The sequence below is a fragment of the Coturnix japonica genome, chromosome 17, assembly GCF_001577835.2.
Source record: "Coturnix japonica isolate 7356 chromosome 17, Coturnix japonica 2.1, whole genome shotgun sequence".
Taxonomy (NCBI): Eukaryota; Metazoa; Chordata; class Aves; order Galliformes; family Phasianidae; genus Coturnix; species Coturnix japonica.
Genome location: NC_029532.1, coordinates 4,629,290 through 4,649,135, shown reverse-complemented (window position 1 = coordinate 4,649,135; position 19,846 = coordinate 4,629,290). Strand labels below are relative to the sequence as shown.

The 19,846-nt window shown below is 58.6% G+C and overlaps 1 protein-coding gene across 1 annotated transcript; it reads left to right on the top strand.

Moving 5' to 3' along the window:
- The first annotated feature begins 6,714 nt into the window (after window positions 1-6,714).
- On the top strand, window positions 6,715-19,055 carry FIBCD1 (fibrinogen C domain containing 1). The gene is made up of 7 exons (XM_015879384.2): window positions 6,715-6,927; window positions 10,846-11,322; window positions 12,078-12,237; window positions 12,912-13,048; window positions 15,983-16,079; window positions 16,525-16,704; window positions 16,872-19,055. The coding sequence occupies exons 1-7, from the start codon at window positions 6,856-6,858 to the stop codon at window positions 17,129-17,131; spliced, it is 1,383 nt and encodes a 460-aa protein (XP_015734870.1). The 5' UTR covers window positions 6,715-6,855; the 3' UTR covers window positions 17,132-19,055.
- The last annotated feature ends 791 nt before the right edge of the window (window positions 19,056-19,846 follow it).

The window sequence follows — 19,846 nt, the reverse complement described above, 5'->3', positions numbered from 1 at the left end:
ACCTTGCCATGGGCAAGCATCACCTTGCCAAGAATAGCTAAAATTCATTATGGGAATCCCTCATTCTTCAGGATGTGGAAGAGCTGGAACAAGGGAATCCAAGGGAACCATCAGAGCTTGGGTTTGTCCCAGTCTTCCCAGTGCAGCAGGGTCCAATCTCTGCACACAGAGCTGTGGTTTGAGCATGGTGGGGACATGGGGACCATGCATTTACCCCAGTGCCACTGCCCCAACATCACTGCCCCACAGCAACCTGGCACCTTGCAAGGGTTAAGAGTGGTGGAGGCGGTGAGGAGCAAACGTTCTTCTGATTTGCTTAATGAACGTTAATTAAGAAGACAGAAGATAGCAGATTCCTTCAGGGGAGAGATGAAAGGCCCCGTTAATTAAATCCAGAGAGTGCGCACAGGGCCGAGTGATCCAGCTTCTGATCAGAGCTGACAACACAGCACCGGGGCAGCAGAGAGGTGTGTGAGAGCCAGGGGTCCAACCCTCCCACGGCCCCACACAAAGGCAGGGATACGGGGACACAGCAGTGGGAACACAGCATGGGGACCTGGGCATGGGGATGGTTCAGTGGCCCCATCCCACAAGGCTGGGATCCCATCCTCGGTGAAGACATTGCCAGCAGCACAGCATAAATAGCTATGGAGCATTTATTCACTGCGCCAGCTTATTTTGTAAACCTGAACTTTGCAAAATGTCACAAAACCAGAGAAATGGGAGGCCTGGGATGAGTAAATCGCTGTTAGGAGTTCCCCAGGACGGTGGAAGTCGTGTTCCTGCTCAGTGATGGCACACAGCGGCCCCAACTCAGAGAGTGGGGTCATGCATGGCACTGATTGCAGAGTATTTAATTAGCGTGGCTGTAAATACAGCCCGAGCGATGCCAACCAGGATGCTGCAGTGTCACAGGCAGCTTTGCCAAGGCAGCAGATGAGGGAGGACAGAGGCAAAGCACAGCGCTCAGTTCTGCTTTGCCTCCACCTCACCATGCGTTTGGCTGTGGAACAGCCTGGAAGTACCTTTCTGGAGGTAACCATGCCCAGATCCTCACCCTGCTCATTACACAGCAAGCAGGAACATCCCAGCTCCCTCACACATGAGCTCACCTTATCTTGCATATGTTGAGGGACACCAGCCCTGACCTGGGGACATGGGGTGCCACCAAGCTGCCCCAGGACACACTCACCCATCTTATGGCCCTGGATGAGCCCAGCAGTGCAGGACCAGCCCCATCCAGGCACAGCCAAAAAAGCCCTTTCCCTGCCTGAGCTCATCAGTATCTTAATGACACCAGTAGAGAAGCTTCAGAGTCCCTAATCGCTCATCACATTACGGCTGCTCACAAGTGAGGCCAACCGCTACAAACCTCCTCTCAGCCTTTCTAATTAACGAGCAGGAGCTTAGGCTCTCCCAACCCAAAAGCAGCATCTCAGATAAAGTCAGCAGCCTCCCTTGATAAACCCCATTAATGGGCTTGTTAGCATCACCTGAAACCGCCTCATTTGCCAGAGAGGCTCAGCTGTCTGTCCTGCCCTGCCTCCTTTTTCTAGCCCATCCATCTGTCTGTCCATTCATCCATCTGTCCATTCATCCACTCACTGATACAGGAGGTGGGGGAGTCCCCATACCTGGAGGTGTTCCAGTGCCATGGAGATGTGGCACTGAGGGATGTGTCCGTGGGCATGGTGGGATGGGTGGAGGTTGGGCCTGGGGATCTCAGAGGGCTTTTCCAGCCTTAATGACTTCCATGATCCATCCATCTGTCTGTCCATCCATGTATCCATGTATCCATACAACCCCCCACCCATTCATCTGTCTGTTCACCCATCCTGCTATGGCAGGAGCCATAGATGTGCCCAGCACAGCTGCCCCTATCCCTGTGCCTTGGTACCTGTGTGTCCCCTCTTTGGGAGACCAGTGACAGCTGAGTAGCAGCAGATGCCACCAGATGGTCTCCCCAACCAGAGACCCTTCTAAACCGATAACCAGGGCAAGGCACCAAAGCCCCCTCATTTGCTAATTGAACCCCCAGGCCCCATGCTGGTCCCGTGGGGGGGCAGGAGTGTGCTGGGGTCAGTAAAGCCCCCTGTGTGCCATTGCTGTGATGAGCTGCATGATCTCAGTGCTTGGCAGGTGATGCCCCCCCCCAAGCCTGCCATCAACAGGAGCTGGACCACGATGCTCTGTGACAAATCAGGAGCTGCTGTGATACCTCTGACTTTAAAGCAGGAGAAATAACCCCCATAATGCGATTCACCGTGTCTTTATATCCCAAACTGTGCCACCCAGGCTGGGGCAGGGGCTCCCGTTTAATATTCTGATGGAAAACAGTGCCCTGATCCAATTACCACAGGGATTTGGGATCACTCAGCAGCTGAGATGCTGCAGCCCCGGTGAGGAGCAGAAACAAACCCAGGGCTCAGGTTGGGGCTGTTCTGATGGAGATTCACCCCAACAGCATCTGGGCTGTACTGGGAAGCACTGGTGGGAACTGGGAGCTCCGGGCATCGCTCCGAGCTGAGCTCTATGCCAACATCCCTACAGCTTCCCCATGATGGCAGGGATCCCACACGGATCCTACACCAGCCCTGCGGTGCTTGTTGTAATCCCACATCACCCAGTTCCCATCGGCGGCCACAAGAAATCGCCCTCAGATGGCAACGTCAGCGTGGCCGGTGGGTGAGATGCTGCTTTCATTACCCATCGCTGTGCGCTGAGCAAACAGGAGCAGCGCAAACCCTCCACCCCCCACCCGCCCTCCCCTTTTATAATTGCAGTATGGTCATTTTTACCACCGTATTTTAGATCAGGCACAACAAAGCCCATTCCAGTGCCAGCAGTGATTTATCCCTTTCAGCTCTCCAGGACCTGTGGACATATTTCCCAGCCTACAAACAGCCAGGCATTCCTTAACCACCAAAACAAAGCCAAACAAAACCCTGTTGTATGATTTTCTCCTGATCAAATGTTATTTTTCAGCCAACAAGAATGTTGTTTTCCCACCGTTGCTTCCAGTCTGAGCTCCCAGGGGGTGGAATCCCACCCCCAGTGGCACATCCCATTGCTAACAGCTGGGGTTTGCCCGGAGGTTTTCCTGCATTCCCCAAGCGCTGGATGCAGGGAGGACAAAACGCTCCCAAACCCATTCAGGAACCAAAGCTCTGCCCTTCAAATCCTGAAGGCAGGGAATCACAGACAGGCAGTGCAGGGAAGTTGCTAGGAGATGGGGGTTTGGGATGCTGGATGCCATGAGCACGCAGCCCTGAGCATCCCGAGTGGGACCCGTCAGGATCCATCCCCCCCCCCCACCAGGGGCTTCAGCTTCCCACAGAAAGGGCGGATTATGGAGACTCAGCTCTGATCGATCCTCTGCGGCGGCGGAGAAAAAAGAGAGGAACAAAAAGAGATTTCTCACTTGTGGAGGATTTGGGGTTTTTTCTTGTGTTTGGAGGGGGGAAAGAAGGCTGAGGGAGGGCTGTGCACAATGGGATGGCAATGGGAGCACAGCGGGATCCGGTGATGCTGCACTCTGTGGGGTGTATGAGCACAGCACACTGGGATCCAAAACGTGTGCAGGGGATATGGGGTGGGTATAGAGTGGGTATGATATGGGTATGGGTGGTTATGGGGTGGTTATGGGGTGGTTATGGGGTGGTTATGGGGTGGTTATGGGGTGGGTATGGGGTGGGTGTAGAGTGGGTATGATATGGGTAGGGGTGGACATGGGATGGGTGTAGGATGGCTATGGAGTGGGTATGGGCGATTATGGGGTGGGTATAGAGTGGGTATAGAGTGGGTATGGGTGGCTATGTGGTGAGCATGAAGTGGGCACGGAGTGAGCATGGAATGGGTATGAGGTGAACATGGGTTGGACATGGGTTGAGTATGGAGCGGGTATGGGTGGCTACGGTTTGGGCATGGGGTGGGCATGGGATAGGCATGCTCTGCACCCAGCACAGGGGTTTGGCTTCTTCCTTCTGAGGTCAGGGCTCCTGGAACAGAGCAGAGAAGCAGAGATGCACAGTCCATGGCCCCACAGGCTGTTTCAGTCCCCATTTGCAGCACAGCTCAGCTCACCTCTCTGCCCTCTGAGAGATGCTCAGTTTGCCCATTCCTTAATGTGCCCACATTCAGAGTGAGCAGTGTGCCCTGTGCCCTGTGCCCTGCCAAAGAGGAGAATCACAGAATCATACAGCCACCAAACAGGGGATGTGAGATGGGGACCCCGCAGCCAAACATGGGGAGCACCCTGGGGCTCCCTGGGCATTTTTATGACCCAGACTGGCATCACCCCATGGCTGCTTGGGATGAGGCTCACGCAGCTCCTTTGCATTCCGCGCTCACCAGCCGTGCAGCGCAGGGGCGAAGATCTTTGAAGGCTCTGCCCTTTCATTATTAATATTATGATGATGTCTGACGCCGCCTGTGTGCAGCGATGGCTCCTGATGGCACACATCCAAGCACAGCACTTGGCTCCTGGCAGCCAACCCCAGCCCCCAGCCCTGCTCAGCAATGGGGGAATCACTGTGAGATGGGGATTTCTGCCCCACTAGCACTGATCCAATGGCTGGAAACATGTGGGCTCTGAGCCCTCAAGCACCCATCCCCTGTTCTGTGGTGTTCTGGGGTGCAGACCCCAGCCCCAACCCCAGCCCTATCTGAGGGTGTCCCACTGCCTTCAGGTCTGTCCCCATTTGCAAAGCATAGGGCTGACAGGAGCCCAGCTGTAATGCATTCAGCTCTTCTTGCTGCCTCCAATCACAGCACAGAAGACAGCATCCAAACACAACGTTGAAATGCCATATTTCAGCACACAGCTCTAATCCCAAGTTGCTTTAGTCATTTTTTGCCCCAGGCCCAGCCCGGCACCCTCAAGCAATGAGGGCAGAGCCTGTTCAGGGCAGGCAGAGCTGCAGCTCCCAACAGGACCCGCAGCTTCACATCAAACATTTCTCCAGTTTTTGCCCTCAGGCCACAGCCTGAGACATGAATCACGCCATACTTGTGGGATCGATTTGTGTTGGGCTGCTGGGAGGAGCCCCCTCCCCATCCCATTACACTCCCAGCCCTGGGGTGCTCCCCGGGTACCTGATCCCACCTGGCACAGCCCTGGTCTCATGGGCCAGTGTCACCATGCCCTGCACAAGCCAAGCATGGGAGTGATGTTGCCAGCAGGGTTCAGCCACCTGGGGGTGCCCCCTCCTGTGTCTTCATGGTGGGTAACATGAGGCAACACAGCGTGGCGTGAGTCAGCAATGAGCCCAAGCAAAGTGCCCAGAGCATCACTCAGAAGCTCCAAAGCATGGAGAGCCACCAGCCCTGCACCCACACCCCAAAGGACACCCCATGGGGGTATAACCTGGGCACAATGGGGGCTGCATGGCAATGTCCCGGTGTGGTCTCATCCCATTCTACAGCAGCACCCGTGATGATGCTGAGGGTTATGTCAAGGTATGTTGGATTGCAAATTAAACCTCGCGGTCCTGGCTCCATCTGCAGAAAATGAGTTGCTGGACTTGGAGAGTGTCCAGTTGCTCAGCTCGGCGTGCCTAACACCGAGGGCTGACAAGCCACTGAATCACTCCTCCCCGCGCTGCCAGGCCGTGTGAAGCCAAGATACATTTCTTTTTAATGATAAGTTTTTATTGTTTGGAGTTCAGCTCAAGCAGCCCCCTGGCGCCTGGGGCCTTGTGCTGCCAGAACGGCACAGACTGCCACGTGTGCAGCGAGTTGGATGGTCTCATCCATGGGGAAGGAGCTGGGCTGCTGGCCATCACCATCACCCTGTACATCCACACGGCATCACCAGAGCCAAAGCTGGGAGGTGCACGTGGCCAGCAGACAAGGTTAGGTACCATGCACATACAGAGCTCTGTTCCCCCGTACCCCTCCTGGAGGGTGCTTGGCAGAGGGGGAGATGCCATCCTCCCCCCACTGCTGTGCTCAGGATGCTCTCAGAACCTCTCAGCAGATCCTGCCTGCAGGTCAGACATGCGGCGGATGAAAGATTGAAGGGAGGTGCCACAAAGGGACGGGAAAAAAAAACCACATCCCCCCTCAGAGCGGTGATGGTAAATCAGGTGCTGCTCCTTTGGGCTGGAAATGGTGGGATTTGGGCAAAATGCTTCACTCGGTGCCAATGATGAGCAGACCCACATGGTGGATGTCCTGATGGTGCCCCCAGGGACAGCACTATGGATTTTACTACCAATTGCTTTGGCTAACGCTTAGCACTGAGGCCTGGGGTGATGATCCCATATGTTTTCCATCTGAGGGGGGCAATCCCAGTGTCCCCTGGCCCTGCCCAGACCCCTCCTCCCACTAAGGGCAAACCCACCCGTGGGGCACAGTGGTGCAGAGCCCCATGAACACGGAGTGATGCCCCAGGATTGTGGCCATGGAGAGGGGGTGAGCGGCCACGACATACCCCCAGAACAGCCCCATCACAAGCTCCAAACCACCTTACCTGCTCCTCCAGCTGTGCCGGCACATCTGGATCTGGAGTGGATCCGGAGTGAAACCGGAGCGAAACCGGAATGATTCCGGAGTGAATCCGGAGCGGATGGAGCTGACAACGAGGGGAGCCGAAGAGGGTCTCGGGGAGAGCTTGGGGGCGATACTCCGCTCTCCCTCTGCCCCCTGCCCGCGGCCGGAGGGGGGGGAGAGAGGCGGGCGGGGCTGCCGGGGAGGGAGGGCCCACCCCCGCGTCCGTGCCCGTGTCCTCCTCCTCCTCTCCCTCCTTTCCCTCCGCCGCCGCAGCCGCCCGTTCCTCCCTCCCGGCGAGGAGTGCGGGGCGCGGGACACGCCGGGGCGGGGGCTCGGGGACTTCGGGCCGAAGTTGGAGGCGAGATGGGGAACGAGCGCTGGAAAACCATGGGAGGAGCATCGCAACTTGAGGACGGGCAGCAGGAGAAACCGCAGGTACGGGCCGGGGGGCGAGCCGGGCCGGGGGTCCCACGCGTGTCCCCCTCCCACCCCACGGTAACTTCCACCCGGGGGCGAGCGGCTGCCCCGGCACGGGGAGCATCCCTCGGGCACCGCTCCGAGCCCAACACCCGCTGCCTCCCGCATCCCCCGGCTCCGTGTTGATTCCCGCATCCCCCTCCGGCGCAGGGGCTGAGCGCTGGGCAGGCAGCGGACGAACGCTCACACCCTGCTCGGATTGACCGCCGCACATTTTAACTGCTTAAATCACCTCTTAGAGGGGATTGCGAGTCCTGGCCGCGATCTGCAGCCTCAGCCAGCTGCCTTCCTTATCTCCTCTGCTACCCAACCTGCCCACAGCCAAACCCCGGCTGGGCTTTGGGCAGAGGCCGGCGTCGCGGTGGGGCAGCTTTGCGTGCACCGGAGGCGATTTGCGGGGCGGCTGCACGTGTGCCATCTCCTCCAGCCGGAGCCATTGGGGTGCGGGCGGCATCCGAACGAGGATCCGCAGCGCGCAGGCGGCAGGTAGGGGAGCGTGGCTGGGGCGTGGGGCTGCCTCGCACCTGGTGAGGGGGACAGGCATGGAGAGGGGCTGAGAGACGTGGGAACAGAGGGAGAAAGAGAAGGAGATGGTCCAGACCAAGCCTGAGAGCTGAGGGGTAGAATCTCCCTTCTCTCTGCTCCATCTTCTGGCTCCCATCTGCGCCCCGCTGCCAGGGGCGGGGGATCCCCAGCAGGGACACGCTCATCCCCGTGTCCATCGTTTCGTTTTCCCTCTTTCCCTCTGATGAGGGAGGTGCATTCGGGGCTGAGCGTGGCAGCACGGAGCTGCTGGCTCCTGCACGTTGCAGAGGGAGCGGAGTTTGCTTCCAGCTCCCGGAGGCTCCAGTGGAAGCCTGTCCCCGTGTGCGCTCAGCGCCGCACCGCGATGTGTTGTGCTGCGCTGTAGGAGAACGGGGGAGAGCAGGCAGGGGGATGCAGCTCGGCTGTGCCTGGAAACGAGCAGAGGGGCTGGGATGGCCGGGGTGCAGAGCTGCATCAGCCCAGAGGAGAAGGGTTTGGGATGCACAGAGAGCTGCTTAAGCAAGACGTGGGATGGACTGCACCTTGCAGTCCTCCAGCTGGGCTCCTCTGGAGCCAGGTTAACCTGGTAGGAGGGGGGATGGCTGCTCTGCAGGGAGCACAACCGAGGTCCTGCTTCATCCCTGGCTGGGACGCAGCTCATGGGGAGAGCCCTGGGGCTGCCCCATCCCATGTCACTGGGCTCCCGTCCCAGCAGCCCTGCTGGGTTACAGAGAGCAGCGCCTTTGGCTGGAATAAAGGGACACCTCCTCCTTGAAGAGCATTCCCACCGCACAGCACAGCCTCTCCCACCACCACTCTCCATTCTTGGCTCCAGCTTTGCTCCACCTGCCCGGGGACAAGCAGCCTTCCTCCCTCTGGCTCTGCTCTGGCTCTTCATGCTGGAGTTGCTGCTTCTGCACCTACATGGCTGCTCATGTGTCTGGGGGCCAAGGAGGAGGGGATGTGTAGCGGGGTGACGATGGCACCCCAGCCCCAGGATGCAGTCAGCCTGTGGGCAGCTCATACCACACAGCTCGGGTCCCCTGAGTGCAGGGACAGCGAGTAGGAGCAGTTCCCTTGGTTCTAGCTCTGTCTCTGTGCTCTGTGTGCACACAGAGATCTGGGCTTGGCCTCAGCAATAGGCAGCAGTTCTGCTCCCCAACCTGGCACTGCTGCCAGCAGATGTCAGATCGGAGGCCACCAGAATTCCTGGCATCCTGCACCCAGTCAGGACCTGCGCTGGGTTTTGCTCTGCCGCATCCCTCCCAGCCCCAACACCCCGAGCAGCTTTGCAGGGAAAGCTCTGCTCCCTCCTTGGGAAGAAGCAATGTGGGGACATCGGCCTGCTGGCAAGGAGAACAGCAGGGCCTGTCAGCAGAGGGATGACCTATGGCTGCTCAAGAGCAAGAAGATCAGTGAGCTCAAGGCTGTGCAATGGGCAGCAGAAAGCCCCGGAGCTCTGAGGAACGCAGTGCTGGCAGGGCTCCATGCTGGATGCTGGGCACAGTGCTGCTGAGCGGGGGGCACTGAGAGACCCCAACCCCAGCTCAGTGCTCCAGGTGCTGCCGGAGGAGTTTCCCTCCTCTCCCACCGCAGGTTGCCAGGTAACACAACCCGCCAGCACAGCGCTGGGGGACGGGGAAGGCTGTCACCACTCAGTGTCTCACGGCTGCAGGCAGAGGTGCATGTTGGCAGGGGGATCGTCCCTTCACTCCTGCACCCAGCGATGGCAGGAAGGTGACAGTGTTGGGGCTGGAAGGCTGGAAACCAGCAGTGTTCCCTGCTTGGATCCCAATAACCCAATGCTCCCCTCTTCCCAGCAGCCGTCCTGTCCTGCTTCTGTGCTCACAGGGTCCCAATTGTCCCCATAGTGATGTGCATCCCTGCTTCCTTCTCCTACTGCCCCGTTCTATGGGGAGAACTGCCCTGGGGCTGAGCCCAGCATGAAAAAACCCAGAGCATCCTTAGGGTTGTGTGGGGCAGCTGTGCCCCCCCCCCACCTCCCTGTCTGCCGCAGCCCTGGTCACCTTAATGCAAATGGTTGCAGGAGCGTGAATGAAGGGTGCTTGAAGGAAGGTGTCACTCCAGATAGATGTGCACGGGAGGGGACAGGGCTTGGGAAATCTTTGCAGATGCAGCAATTTTCTCCTCATTCCTGGAGAAAGTAGTCTTTGTCTCTCCAAATAGGCAGCTTTCTGGCAGCACTGCAATTCCCTGTGACAGCTGCACTGGGGTCAAGGGAAAATGACCACCCGTGTCCCGCAGGTGTAATGAAAAAGGGCTGGAGCTGACGGTTGGGTGGCAGCTCACACCCTCCGTGCTGATGGCTTTGCAAGAATGGGCTCTCAATGCACCCTGAGCAGCTCCTGCAGGCTGAGCCCAGGAGCAATTGCTCTTCCATTGAGTCACAATGGGATAGGATCACTCCAAAGCAGCGAGAACCTCCATTTGAGCAATCCCCATTGCTGCTCAGCGAGGCTCCAGCCTCCCCACATCATCGGGAACACCCCGTGCTCCCCTCTCTCCCTTTGCTTTCCCCAATATCCCCACTGCAGGGCACAGTGCAGCACTTCTCCCTTTCCTTCCCTGCTTTCCCACACTCCCAGGGCAGTGAGGAGCCCACATTCACCTCCTGGGGCTGGGGCTGCTTGCACTGAGCTTTATGCCTTCAATAAAACATACACACGGCCGCACGCTGCTCCGCTCACCCTCTTTATTATTTCATACCCATGGCTCCCAGGTGGCTTCAGCAGCTCTGCTGGCCGAGCTCACCCATACCCTGCTGGCGCTGCAGGGTTCCCTGCTGTCCCCATGTCTCCTCCTGCAGCATTATACCAATATAGACATCCCTCATAGCCAGAGCTGGAGCAGAGGAGCAGATCTAACCCGTGCATAATGTTACCCCCAAAGCTGCACATCCTGACCTCTCCAGTGTCCCTGGGGTACAAGGTTTGTTTTCTGGAGCTGGGTTTTGGATCCACCCCAAATGAGGACATGAAGACAAAACCACCCTCCAGGCTCTACACAGGGACTAAAGCACTTTGATTTTGTGATAGGCATCTCTGCTTCCTCCTCCCATTGCTCCATCCTGTGGGCAGAAGCCCTTGGGGGGATGAGCTTCATTTCTCTGTCCCATCACCATCACTGATCCCAGTCCTCATAAGGATCCGAACCCACCTCATGGTGGAAGGGCACAGGGATGGGTCTGCCTGGATGGTCCTAATGACCCCTCATGGTGATGGGTCCATCTATATGGATCCCAACAGCACCTTGAATGGGTTCTGATGGCTCCCTGTGGTGATGGGTCTGTTTGGTTAGGTCCCGACCTCCCCTCTCTCTCTGTATCCCCAGAGGATGAGCTGTGGCTACGTGCTGTGCACCGTCCTGCTCTCGGTGGCCGTCCTCCTGGCAGTGACAGTGACAGGAGCCATCCTCTTCATGAACCACTACCACACACCCGTCACCGAGCCGCCCCCCGTCATCAGCACCAACCCAGAGGAGGCCAACGCCTTGGTGACCATCGAGAAAGCCGACAGCTCCCGCATCAACATCTTCATCGACCCCAACTGCCCCGACCCAGCGGGCAGCGTCGGGCGCCTGGAGGGGCTGCAGGGCTCCCTGCTGCGTGCCCTTGCTGAGCACGATGCTGAGGCCAAGGCCACCAAGGGCCAGCAGAAAGCTCTGCTGGTTGGTGTGGCCGATGAGGTGGCCAAGTTGGTGACGCACGCCACGCAACTGCGAGCTGACTGCGATGGCCTCAAGAAGGGGCACAGTGCTATAGGGCAGGAGCTCAGCGCCCTGCAGAGCGAGCAGGGCAGGCTCATCCAGGTGGGTGTCCCCAAGGCGTGAATCCTGTTCTTTATGCAGGGAAAAGCTGTGGTTGTGGGTTGGTGGGGTTTGGAAGTAGCACAAGTTCAGCTCCATGCCCAAGGGCTGGGGGGTTTGTAGCCATTTGGGGTCTCCACACTCTGGATCACCTTTGGGGGTTGTCCCCTCCCTGATCACCCTGGAACCCTGCTCACAAATATCCCCTCTGCCCCATTCACCACGCCAAACCCACCGAAACCTTACCAGGGGGTTCTGATGGGCATCACAGTGAGATCCAGAGAATGGCTGGATGCTGAGCTCCGTGCTGTCCCTTCTTCACTCATCTCCCAGCACCGCTGCTCTGCACCCGCCTGCCCTCACCTCACAGAGCTCTCCCAGCCAGGTCACCTCAGGGGAAGGCAGAGCCTCAGGACACAGCTCCTCCCAAAGTCCCCGTGTCCCAGCTGCTCCTTGTCCCCAGCTGCCCGCAGGCTGAGCTCAGGAGCTCTCACTTCCAATGCACTGATGCATTGGACATCATCCTGGAGCAGACCTGGGGGGGGAAAACATCACCCAAAATATCATATGGGATCTGCCGTGGTTCTGTGTCCCCACCTTGTAGCCTGGCTGGGAATGTTGCTCCTACAGATGTTTGATAATTGTGGGAGCAGGCAGAGCATGCATGGGGATGGATTTGCCACTGCCTTGGAGGCAGAAGGGTCTGAAGTTCCATTTAATCCCAACCCATGGCCCCATCACATGTCCCCCACCTGCAGCTCCTCTCTGAGAGCCAAACCAACATGGCCCGGCTGGTGAGCTCAGTCAGCGACGTGCTGGACACGCTGCAGAAGGAACGAGGCAGCATCCGGCCCCGGCTCAAGGCTGACCTGCAGCGAGCCCCGGCACGGGGAGCACGGCCCCGGGGCTGCTCCAATGGTGAGAGGTGAACCCCAGCCCTGGGGAGGGATGTGCCATGGGGAGGGATGCGCCATGGGGCATCTTCCAGCTCTCTACCTGCCAAGAGTGGAGGGAGAAGGTAGTTGGGATGGGGAAACAGCCTGGAAAGACAATGGATATTGTAGTGGGAGAAGAGGCAGGAAGGACATGTGCCCACAAAGGGGGTCTCTCACCACGCAGCCCTCAGCCCTCCTTAAAACAGACCGTGCAGCCACCACAAAATCCACTTTACTTCTGCCTGCTCCTCACATCCACAAAGGAGGAGCAAAGCCAGAACTGACCCTTCTCCTCTATTTGGGTGCAATCACTGCAGGCACACTGCGCAGCCCTGGGAGCAGTCACATTCATCACTGCTGCACTGAGATGGGGCTGAGTAAGCTGCCCTGGAGCTGCCAGCACTGTGCCCATGGCCACCCCCAGCCAGCAGCCCCCTGCCCCCTGCTTGGGGTCCATCCTGCCCCAACCACCCCATGAGAACATGGGGACGGTCCCTCCATCCCTCCCAGCACCACTCAACCCAGTCCCTGGAGGGAAAGGGAGAGAAAGAGCAAAGAAGCGAGGTTGGGAGCCTGAAGAAATGGCAAGCCTTGAAATTAGATCATTAATTAACCAGCCTTCCCCTCTTCCCACCCCATCCCTGTGTCATGCTGCAGGCTCCCGGCCCCGGGACTGCTTTGACATCTATGCGAGCGGACAGCAAGAGGATGGGATTTACTCCATCTTCCCCACACATTACCCCTCAGGCTTCCAGGTCTACTGCGACATGACGACCGATGGGGGCGGCTGGACGGTGAGTGATGCCCCCAGGCCTGGATATGGGGGCTGTGGGTGGGAGATGTCACTTGGATATGTCATAGGGATGGGGCTTGGCTGTGAGCAGGGACCTGGCGAGGGTTCAGCAAGCTGGAGCTTGGGGTTGGGCTGTTGGGTGCTGTTGGGATTGGGCTGTGGGGTGGTGCCAAGGTTGGAGCTCATATTTCATGGCAATGGGGACATAGGGATCCCTAAACCACAGAGCCAGGTGCTGGTCTGGGGACAACAGACCCTGTGATCTCCATCACATCCAGCATGGCCCAGCCCCAACACAGAGGGCACCATTGGGCAGTGACCATCTCTTTCCTAAGCCCCGTGCCCTCACTCCCCCTTCCTCCCCCCACTCATAGCATCACCCACTCCAGCTCATTTGTGCACCACTAACGAAGGGGTGCCTGGGGGCACCTCTGCTGCAGTGCTGATTAACTCGCCCTGTCCGATTCACTTTGTGCCGCGGCTGCGACAGCCCCATAATCACAGTAATGCAGCAGTGGGCAACAGGGGGACGTGGCCAACCCCACCCTCCAGGTTCCATTGGGTGCCCCCAGCCCAGGGGGTGCTGAGCACAAAGCAGGGACCCCAGGGTGGTGAGCAGGGTCGACAGGCGGCCTCTCCATGAGGACATGGCCCAGCTCCCCTCCAGCTGGGCGCTCTAGGAAATAAATCCCCACGATCTGCTTCTCTTAAGCAGCTTTGAGTGGTGCCAGGAGGCAGCTTAGCCCCCCTCATTGCCTTCCAGGGGTTGATGAGCCTTCAGTCTCTCTCCACTCAGAGCCCACCCAAGCAGACATGTACATTGGGTTCACATTGGGGAAACTGAGGTACAGCACAGCAACCCCACATCCTGGGGGTCAGAGAGGGCACAGAGGGAGCACTCCAGTTCCCAGGGCATAGTGGGTCCTTGCAAATCTCATGCACAACCTCCCCCAGCCACACACTCAAGAGCTGCCTGAAGAGCAGCCCAAGGTGATTAGCCAGACACTCAGAGGTTTATTTAAAGCTGCTGCAGCTGGGAAGGCTCCAACGGGGCCAGGAGGGTGCAAAGGAAGTGATTGCACATCATGAGCCACAGCCTTGATGGGGGACAAAGGGCCAAAGCCTGTTCTGCATCCCAGCACTGTGGGTCAGAGCACCCGGAGCTCTCCCATCCCCCTGCCCCATGGCACAGCCCAGCCCTGCTCCCCGATGTCCCCATGGGCTGTGGGGGACTCACCTATCCGTGGTGCTGGGGCACATCGGGGCTCCAGGTAAGGATGCTGTTGTACAGAGCCTGGTAAATTTCCTCCTTTGGAGCTGTACTCCTGACATTTGGGCTTATTTGCATGTGGGTGGGTGGGTGGAAGCAGCTGAATCCATTTGGGTTCGGGAGCTGCTGAGCTAAGCCTTCAGCTGCAAGAGCTTTGGCAGGGGAAGATGGGGGTGCCCGGCACGTCCCCAGCTGCAGGGACACAGGGACACACGGACACCCATTCCCAGCACACGGGAGCATCCTCACTGCCATTAATTGCAGCTCACCGGGGCTGACCGCCTCGCAGCGCGGGGCAGCACGCTGATATTTCCCCCTCGACCCTCCGCTCCTGGCTCTTTATTAAAGCAATAACGGTGTGACTGAGGGCAGCACGGCCTTCCCATCGCCTGAGGATGCTGCTTCTTATGCCGGGCTCTTTGCAAAGCTCTGCGCTGTCTCATCATTGCCAGGCTGCACCTCAGCATCTCCGCCCCGCGATGCTCTCCTGGCGGTGCCCGTGGGGACGCTGACCCCAAAGGAAGGTGGCACTCGTCCTTTTCTTCTTGATTTTGCCCATTTTCCCGGCTCTCTGCATTCCCAGATCCTGCCCCGCTCTGCTGAGCAGCCGGGCAGCGAGCCGGGACGATGAATATTTCAACCTAAGCTTGAAAGCGGGGAAGGAAATCCTTTTTGCTTAAGAGGGGGCGATGCATATTTCATGAGGAGGGAAGGAACGGGCAGCCCGTGCTGCGAGCACAGCCGGCCCTGCTCCCCAGCTCCCCCCACCTCCAGCCCTGGCCCTACATCCCCTTGTGTGCGGACCCCCAGAGCCCACCAAGACCCATCACTTCCCTTCCCTGTCCCCTGTGGGATGCACAAGGAGGGACCGCACACCAGCTCGGAATTCCAGTGTTATGGGATTCCTGCAGCCAAATGTGGGGACAGTGGGGCTCTCGGGGTCCCTATGATGCCGGTCCCAGCCCTGAGCTGCCGACAGCTCGGTAATCACCGCGCCGCGCCGGGGCTCAGCTAATGAAGATGTGTCCCGTGCGCTTTCCAGAGCAATTGGCCTATTTACAACCTCGGGTCAAAGCCGATTAAATGAGAGCATCAACATCACCGCTGCTGCCTTCCCTGCGCGGTACGGCGTGGGGAGATCAGCTCGGGGCTCCCAGCCAACCCCGCCGCCCCCTCACCCACCGAAAAACCCCTTTAAATGGGTTTAGCAGCAGCTTCTCAAGCGCTCAGTGCAAGGATTAAAATTAAGGCTCTAATTCTAGAAGGTAAGTACAGCAGGATCGGCACTGGATCCGCGCCCAGCCCCATCACACCCGGCCCCAAAGCAGCCGGGCAATGGGTGTCCCATGGATGGGCAATGGGAAAGACAGATCTGGGTGGCTCCAAGGGCAGGGGCAGCCCGGGGCCATCTCGCCGGCTCCGTTCCCCTCCAGGCAGGATGGAGCGGCCAAGTTTAATGCAATTAATCCAGGGCTGGAGGTTTAATTACGTTCGAATGGTCAGGCGGGGGAGCAGCGTTTTCTGGATCGTTGTCAATAAATCAAACTCGAAACTGAAGATAAAAGAGGACAAAACACACAAGGCATGAGATGCTGGGGGGGGGAAGGGGAGGAGAGAACAGCTGGGCTGAGCTCGGAGCTTCTGCCTTCCCCTGTGTCTCCCCAGGTGTTCCAACGAAGGGAGGATGGCTCTGTCAACTTCTTCCGTGGCTGGGAAGCGTACCGGGATGGCTTTGGGAAGCTGACAGGAGAGCACTGGTTAGGTGAGGGGGTGTCCTTTGCAAACCGATGCACTCCAGTGGTCAAACCAATGCAGCCAGTGGCTGAGCCAGCACACCCAGATAGCTAAATCAATGCACCCTGATGGCCAAGCCAATGCACACAGTGGCCAAAATGGTGCACCCAATGGCTGAGCCAGCACACTCAAATAGCCAAACCAGTGCACCCAGTGACTGAACCAATGCACCCAATGGTCAAAACAGTGTCTGAACCAATGCACCCCGATGGCTGAGCCAGTACACATGTCCCACATGCCATAGCCAGGCAGCCACAGGGAGCACAGGGCAATAGGCAGCAATAGGCAGGTGAGCGGTGCTGCCGTTTGCCCATGGGCTGCACACATCCTTGGCCATGGCAGTGGGGGCTGGAAGTGGGGATCAGTGCATCCCAAGGACCCCCCCTATACCCTGCTCACCCCATTCCATGTAGGGCTGAAGAGGATCCACGTGCTGACGGTGCAGGGCAGCTACGAGCTGCGCATTGACCTGGAGGACTTTGACAACGGCACCGCCTTCGCACATTACGGCAGCTTTGGTGTGGGGATCTTCTCTGTTGACCCCGAGGAGGATGGGTACCCCATCTCCATCGCCGACTACTCGGGGACGGCAGGTAGGGCTCCACAGGGGACCAAATCCCATCCACTGACAGAAGGTGGATGTGGTTGAATGGTGAGTGCCCCATACGGCACCAAGAAGCTCCATTGGGGTGCACGGGGCTTTGGGGGGGCAGGGAGAGGGGTGGGGAGGGCCCTTGACGGCTCCTTTTACCTGCGGCAGGAGATTCCTTCCTGAAGCACAACGGGATGAAGTTCACCACCAAGGACCTGGACAACGACCACTCAGAGAACAACTGTGCTGCGTTCTACCACGGCGCATGGTGGTACCGCAACTGCCACACCTCTAACCTCAACGGGCAGTACCTCAAGGGTCACCACAGCTCCTATGCTGACGGCATCGAGTGGTCCTCCTGGACCGGCTGGCAATACTCCCTTAAGTTCACTGAGATGAAGATCCGACCCGTCCGGGAGGAGAATTAGCGGATGGACAGAGCCCCTCCCTGACCCCTGCCCTCCCCACTGCCCCATGGTTCCCCTCCTCCTGGTGCACCCCATGCCACCGTCCTGCCCTGGGGTCCTGTGGGAGCATCTCCCCATTGGGGACAATGGCTTTGTCCTGACCCCTCTGTTTCCCACCGGGATGGGTGTCCCCTCCCTGGGTCACTCTTGATGCTCGTGGTGCAGTGGGGATTTGGGGAGCAGTGCACAGGGAGGGGAGGGGGCTGAGGGGGCTGGAGGCCATTTCTGGGGCACTGAGCCCCCACGGTGCTACTGAGGACACGGAGGGCTCTGCTGGGTTGGTGCTCACACCAGTGATTCTTACTCTGCCTGCAAATATTCTCCTCTCCTCCCTTGGAGAGGGGAAGGGACACCTACAGACCTCACTGCCCCCTGCTCACGGAGCTGCACAGCGTATGGGCACAGCGCTGCAGGGATGGATGCCCACAGCCAAGCACGGCACAAAGCTGCATGGTGGCATCAGGGAAGCAGAGAACAGGAGGAAGAGGAGGAAGCAAGGAAGGCTCAACCCCCCAGTACAGCTCTGCCTTCCCTGCACAGCTCCTGTCCAGGACACGCGATGGGTTTTCACCATCCAGACTCTCTGACCTTGCCCTCTGCTTCAGCAGCACCCCCACAGAGCCCCCCACCCGGTGACTCGCATTCATTTCCATCCCCGATGAGCCACGCTCCAGCTCTGCCTCTGCACCTGCAGATATTCAAAGCCTTTCGTTTCTTCAAATCCCATTAAGGTTTTGCAAAAAGCAGCCCTGAGTGGGGCTTAGCATCTGCAGGGCGCTGATAACGGGGCTGCATCCTCAGCCCACCAGGCACCGTGATGCCGAGGGGTGCAGCAGCCCCGACCCCATAGGAACAGGAGAGGCTCCCACAAGGACTCCAATGGGGGCTTTTGTCCAAAAAAAACCCCAAAAAAGCTGGTGTGGGGGGAGGGGAAGCCAGGACCCCCTGCACCTTTGCATCATTTCCCACAGCACTGAGGATACAGCCACACAACTGACCCCAACCCTACAGAGAACAGCTGGAGCGCCCCAAGGAGGGGAAGGCAGCCCCAGTGTTGTTCTGCAAAGGAACCCAAAGCAGAGTGAGATCAAAGGTTCATTCCCGCAGCAGCAGCTCTGCGCTTCCCGACGTGCTCCTTTTCTTAAGCCTTCCCTGCTCTCATTCCACACCAGATGAGAGCTTCCTCCTGCGGGTGATTCTCCATCCCTCTGCCCTGTGGGGTCTGGGGACACACAATGTGCTGGGACCACCCTGAGACACTGCACTGCTCACATCCAACCAAACCCACCCCACACAGGGCAGCAGCTGCACCTCAAGGGGCTGTGGGGCCATGCCCACCTTTGCTGTTAGCTCGTTGATTTCGGTGGGTCAGACGTAGCTGGTTTGTGTAGCATTTGCCTTTGGGAGGAGGGACCCAGAGCCCGTCTGTGGGGTCCTTGTGGTCCCAAGCTCTGAAGGGTCAGGAATGGGGTGTTGTAGTGTGTTGGTAGCACTTCCCTGCGTCCTACCCATCCCACCCAGGACTCCCAAATGAGTTTGTTTCTCATTGCACGAGAGGTTAATTCCATACAACCCGAGACGATGGATTCTCCAGGATGAGTGCTGGGAGTGCACATGGCACTCAGTCAATAACCCCAGGCTGGGATGAACCCACTCCCAGTGCCACCAGTGATGGCCATGGGGACATGAGGGGATGGCACAGCTGCAGCCTGGTGCTGGGGACAGAAGGGGCAGCGTGTGGCTCCGGGGATGGAGCACAGCCACGTCCCTCCCTGCAGCCGTCACGTCGTGTTGCTGTGCCGTGAGGTCTCCATTGTGTGTGAGTGGTGTCCAGCGCTGTCCATGTGGACTTTCTGAACTCCTTAATAAAAGGAACTCATCGTTACCGGTGTGCTCTCCTCTATGGTGACAGCACGGGGCCACCAGCAGAAGGATGGTGGTACCTGGCAGCTGTTTGGGAACATTACAGGGAACCCAAACCTATGGGAAAGCCACAGTGTGTGGCTGGGCACAGCACTGAGTGGGATCCCAGATCCCTTCACTCACTGCTCACCTCCATCCCAGGATGTGGGAGGGGGCAGCCAAGGGCTGGGGCTGGGGACCAGCTGTGAGCATTGGGTGGGAACAAAGGGGCTTCTCCATGCGGGAATGGGTCCTGAGTGGGTTTAGGAGTTCAGGAGTGTCTGCAGGGTCTGCACACCCAGCTGGACCCGCAGTGACACACACACATCGAGTGCAGGTGGAAGTGCTCGTGTCCCCAACCAGCATCACTGCCACTGGCTCCCAGCCAAGAGCACAGCTCCTGCTCATAACGAAGCCACAAATGAAGGCGGCTCATTAACCCTGTTGTAGTGGCTTGGCCAGCCACATCCCCTCTGTCCCCCCACCTCCCCGCAGCAGCCCAGCCTCCAGCACGAGGCAATTAGCACCCGCAGCTATTTAATGTCCAGCTCAACCTGGATACACTCAGGGCAGCGCGGAGCAGGGCCAGGTGCTGGGCATCGCCCAAGGCAGAGAGGTGAGTGATGGGGACAGCAGAGACACGTCCATGGGCTGCAGGAGTGGGAACAGCCCGGGATGGGATGGGATGGGATGGGATGGGATGGGGCTGGTGCAGGGCAAGGCGCTCCCTGGGTTTGGGTTTGTGCTGGGAGTGCCCAGGTTGGGAGCAAGGTG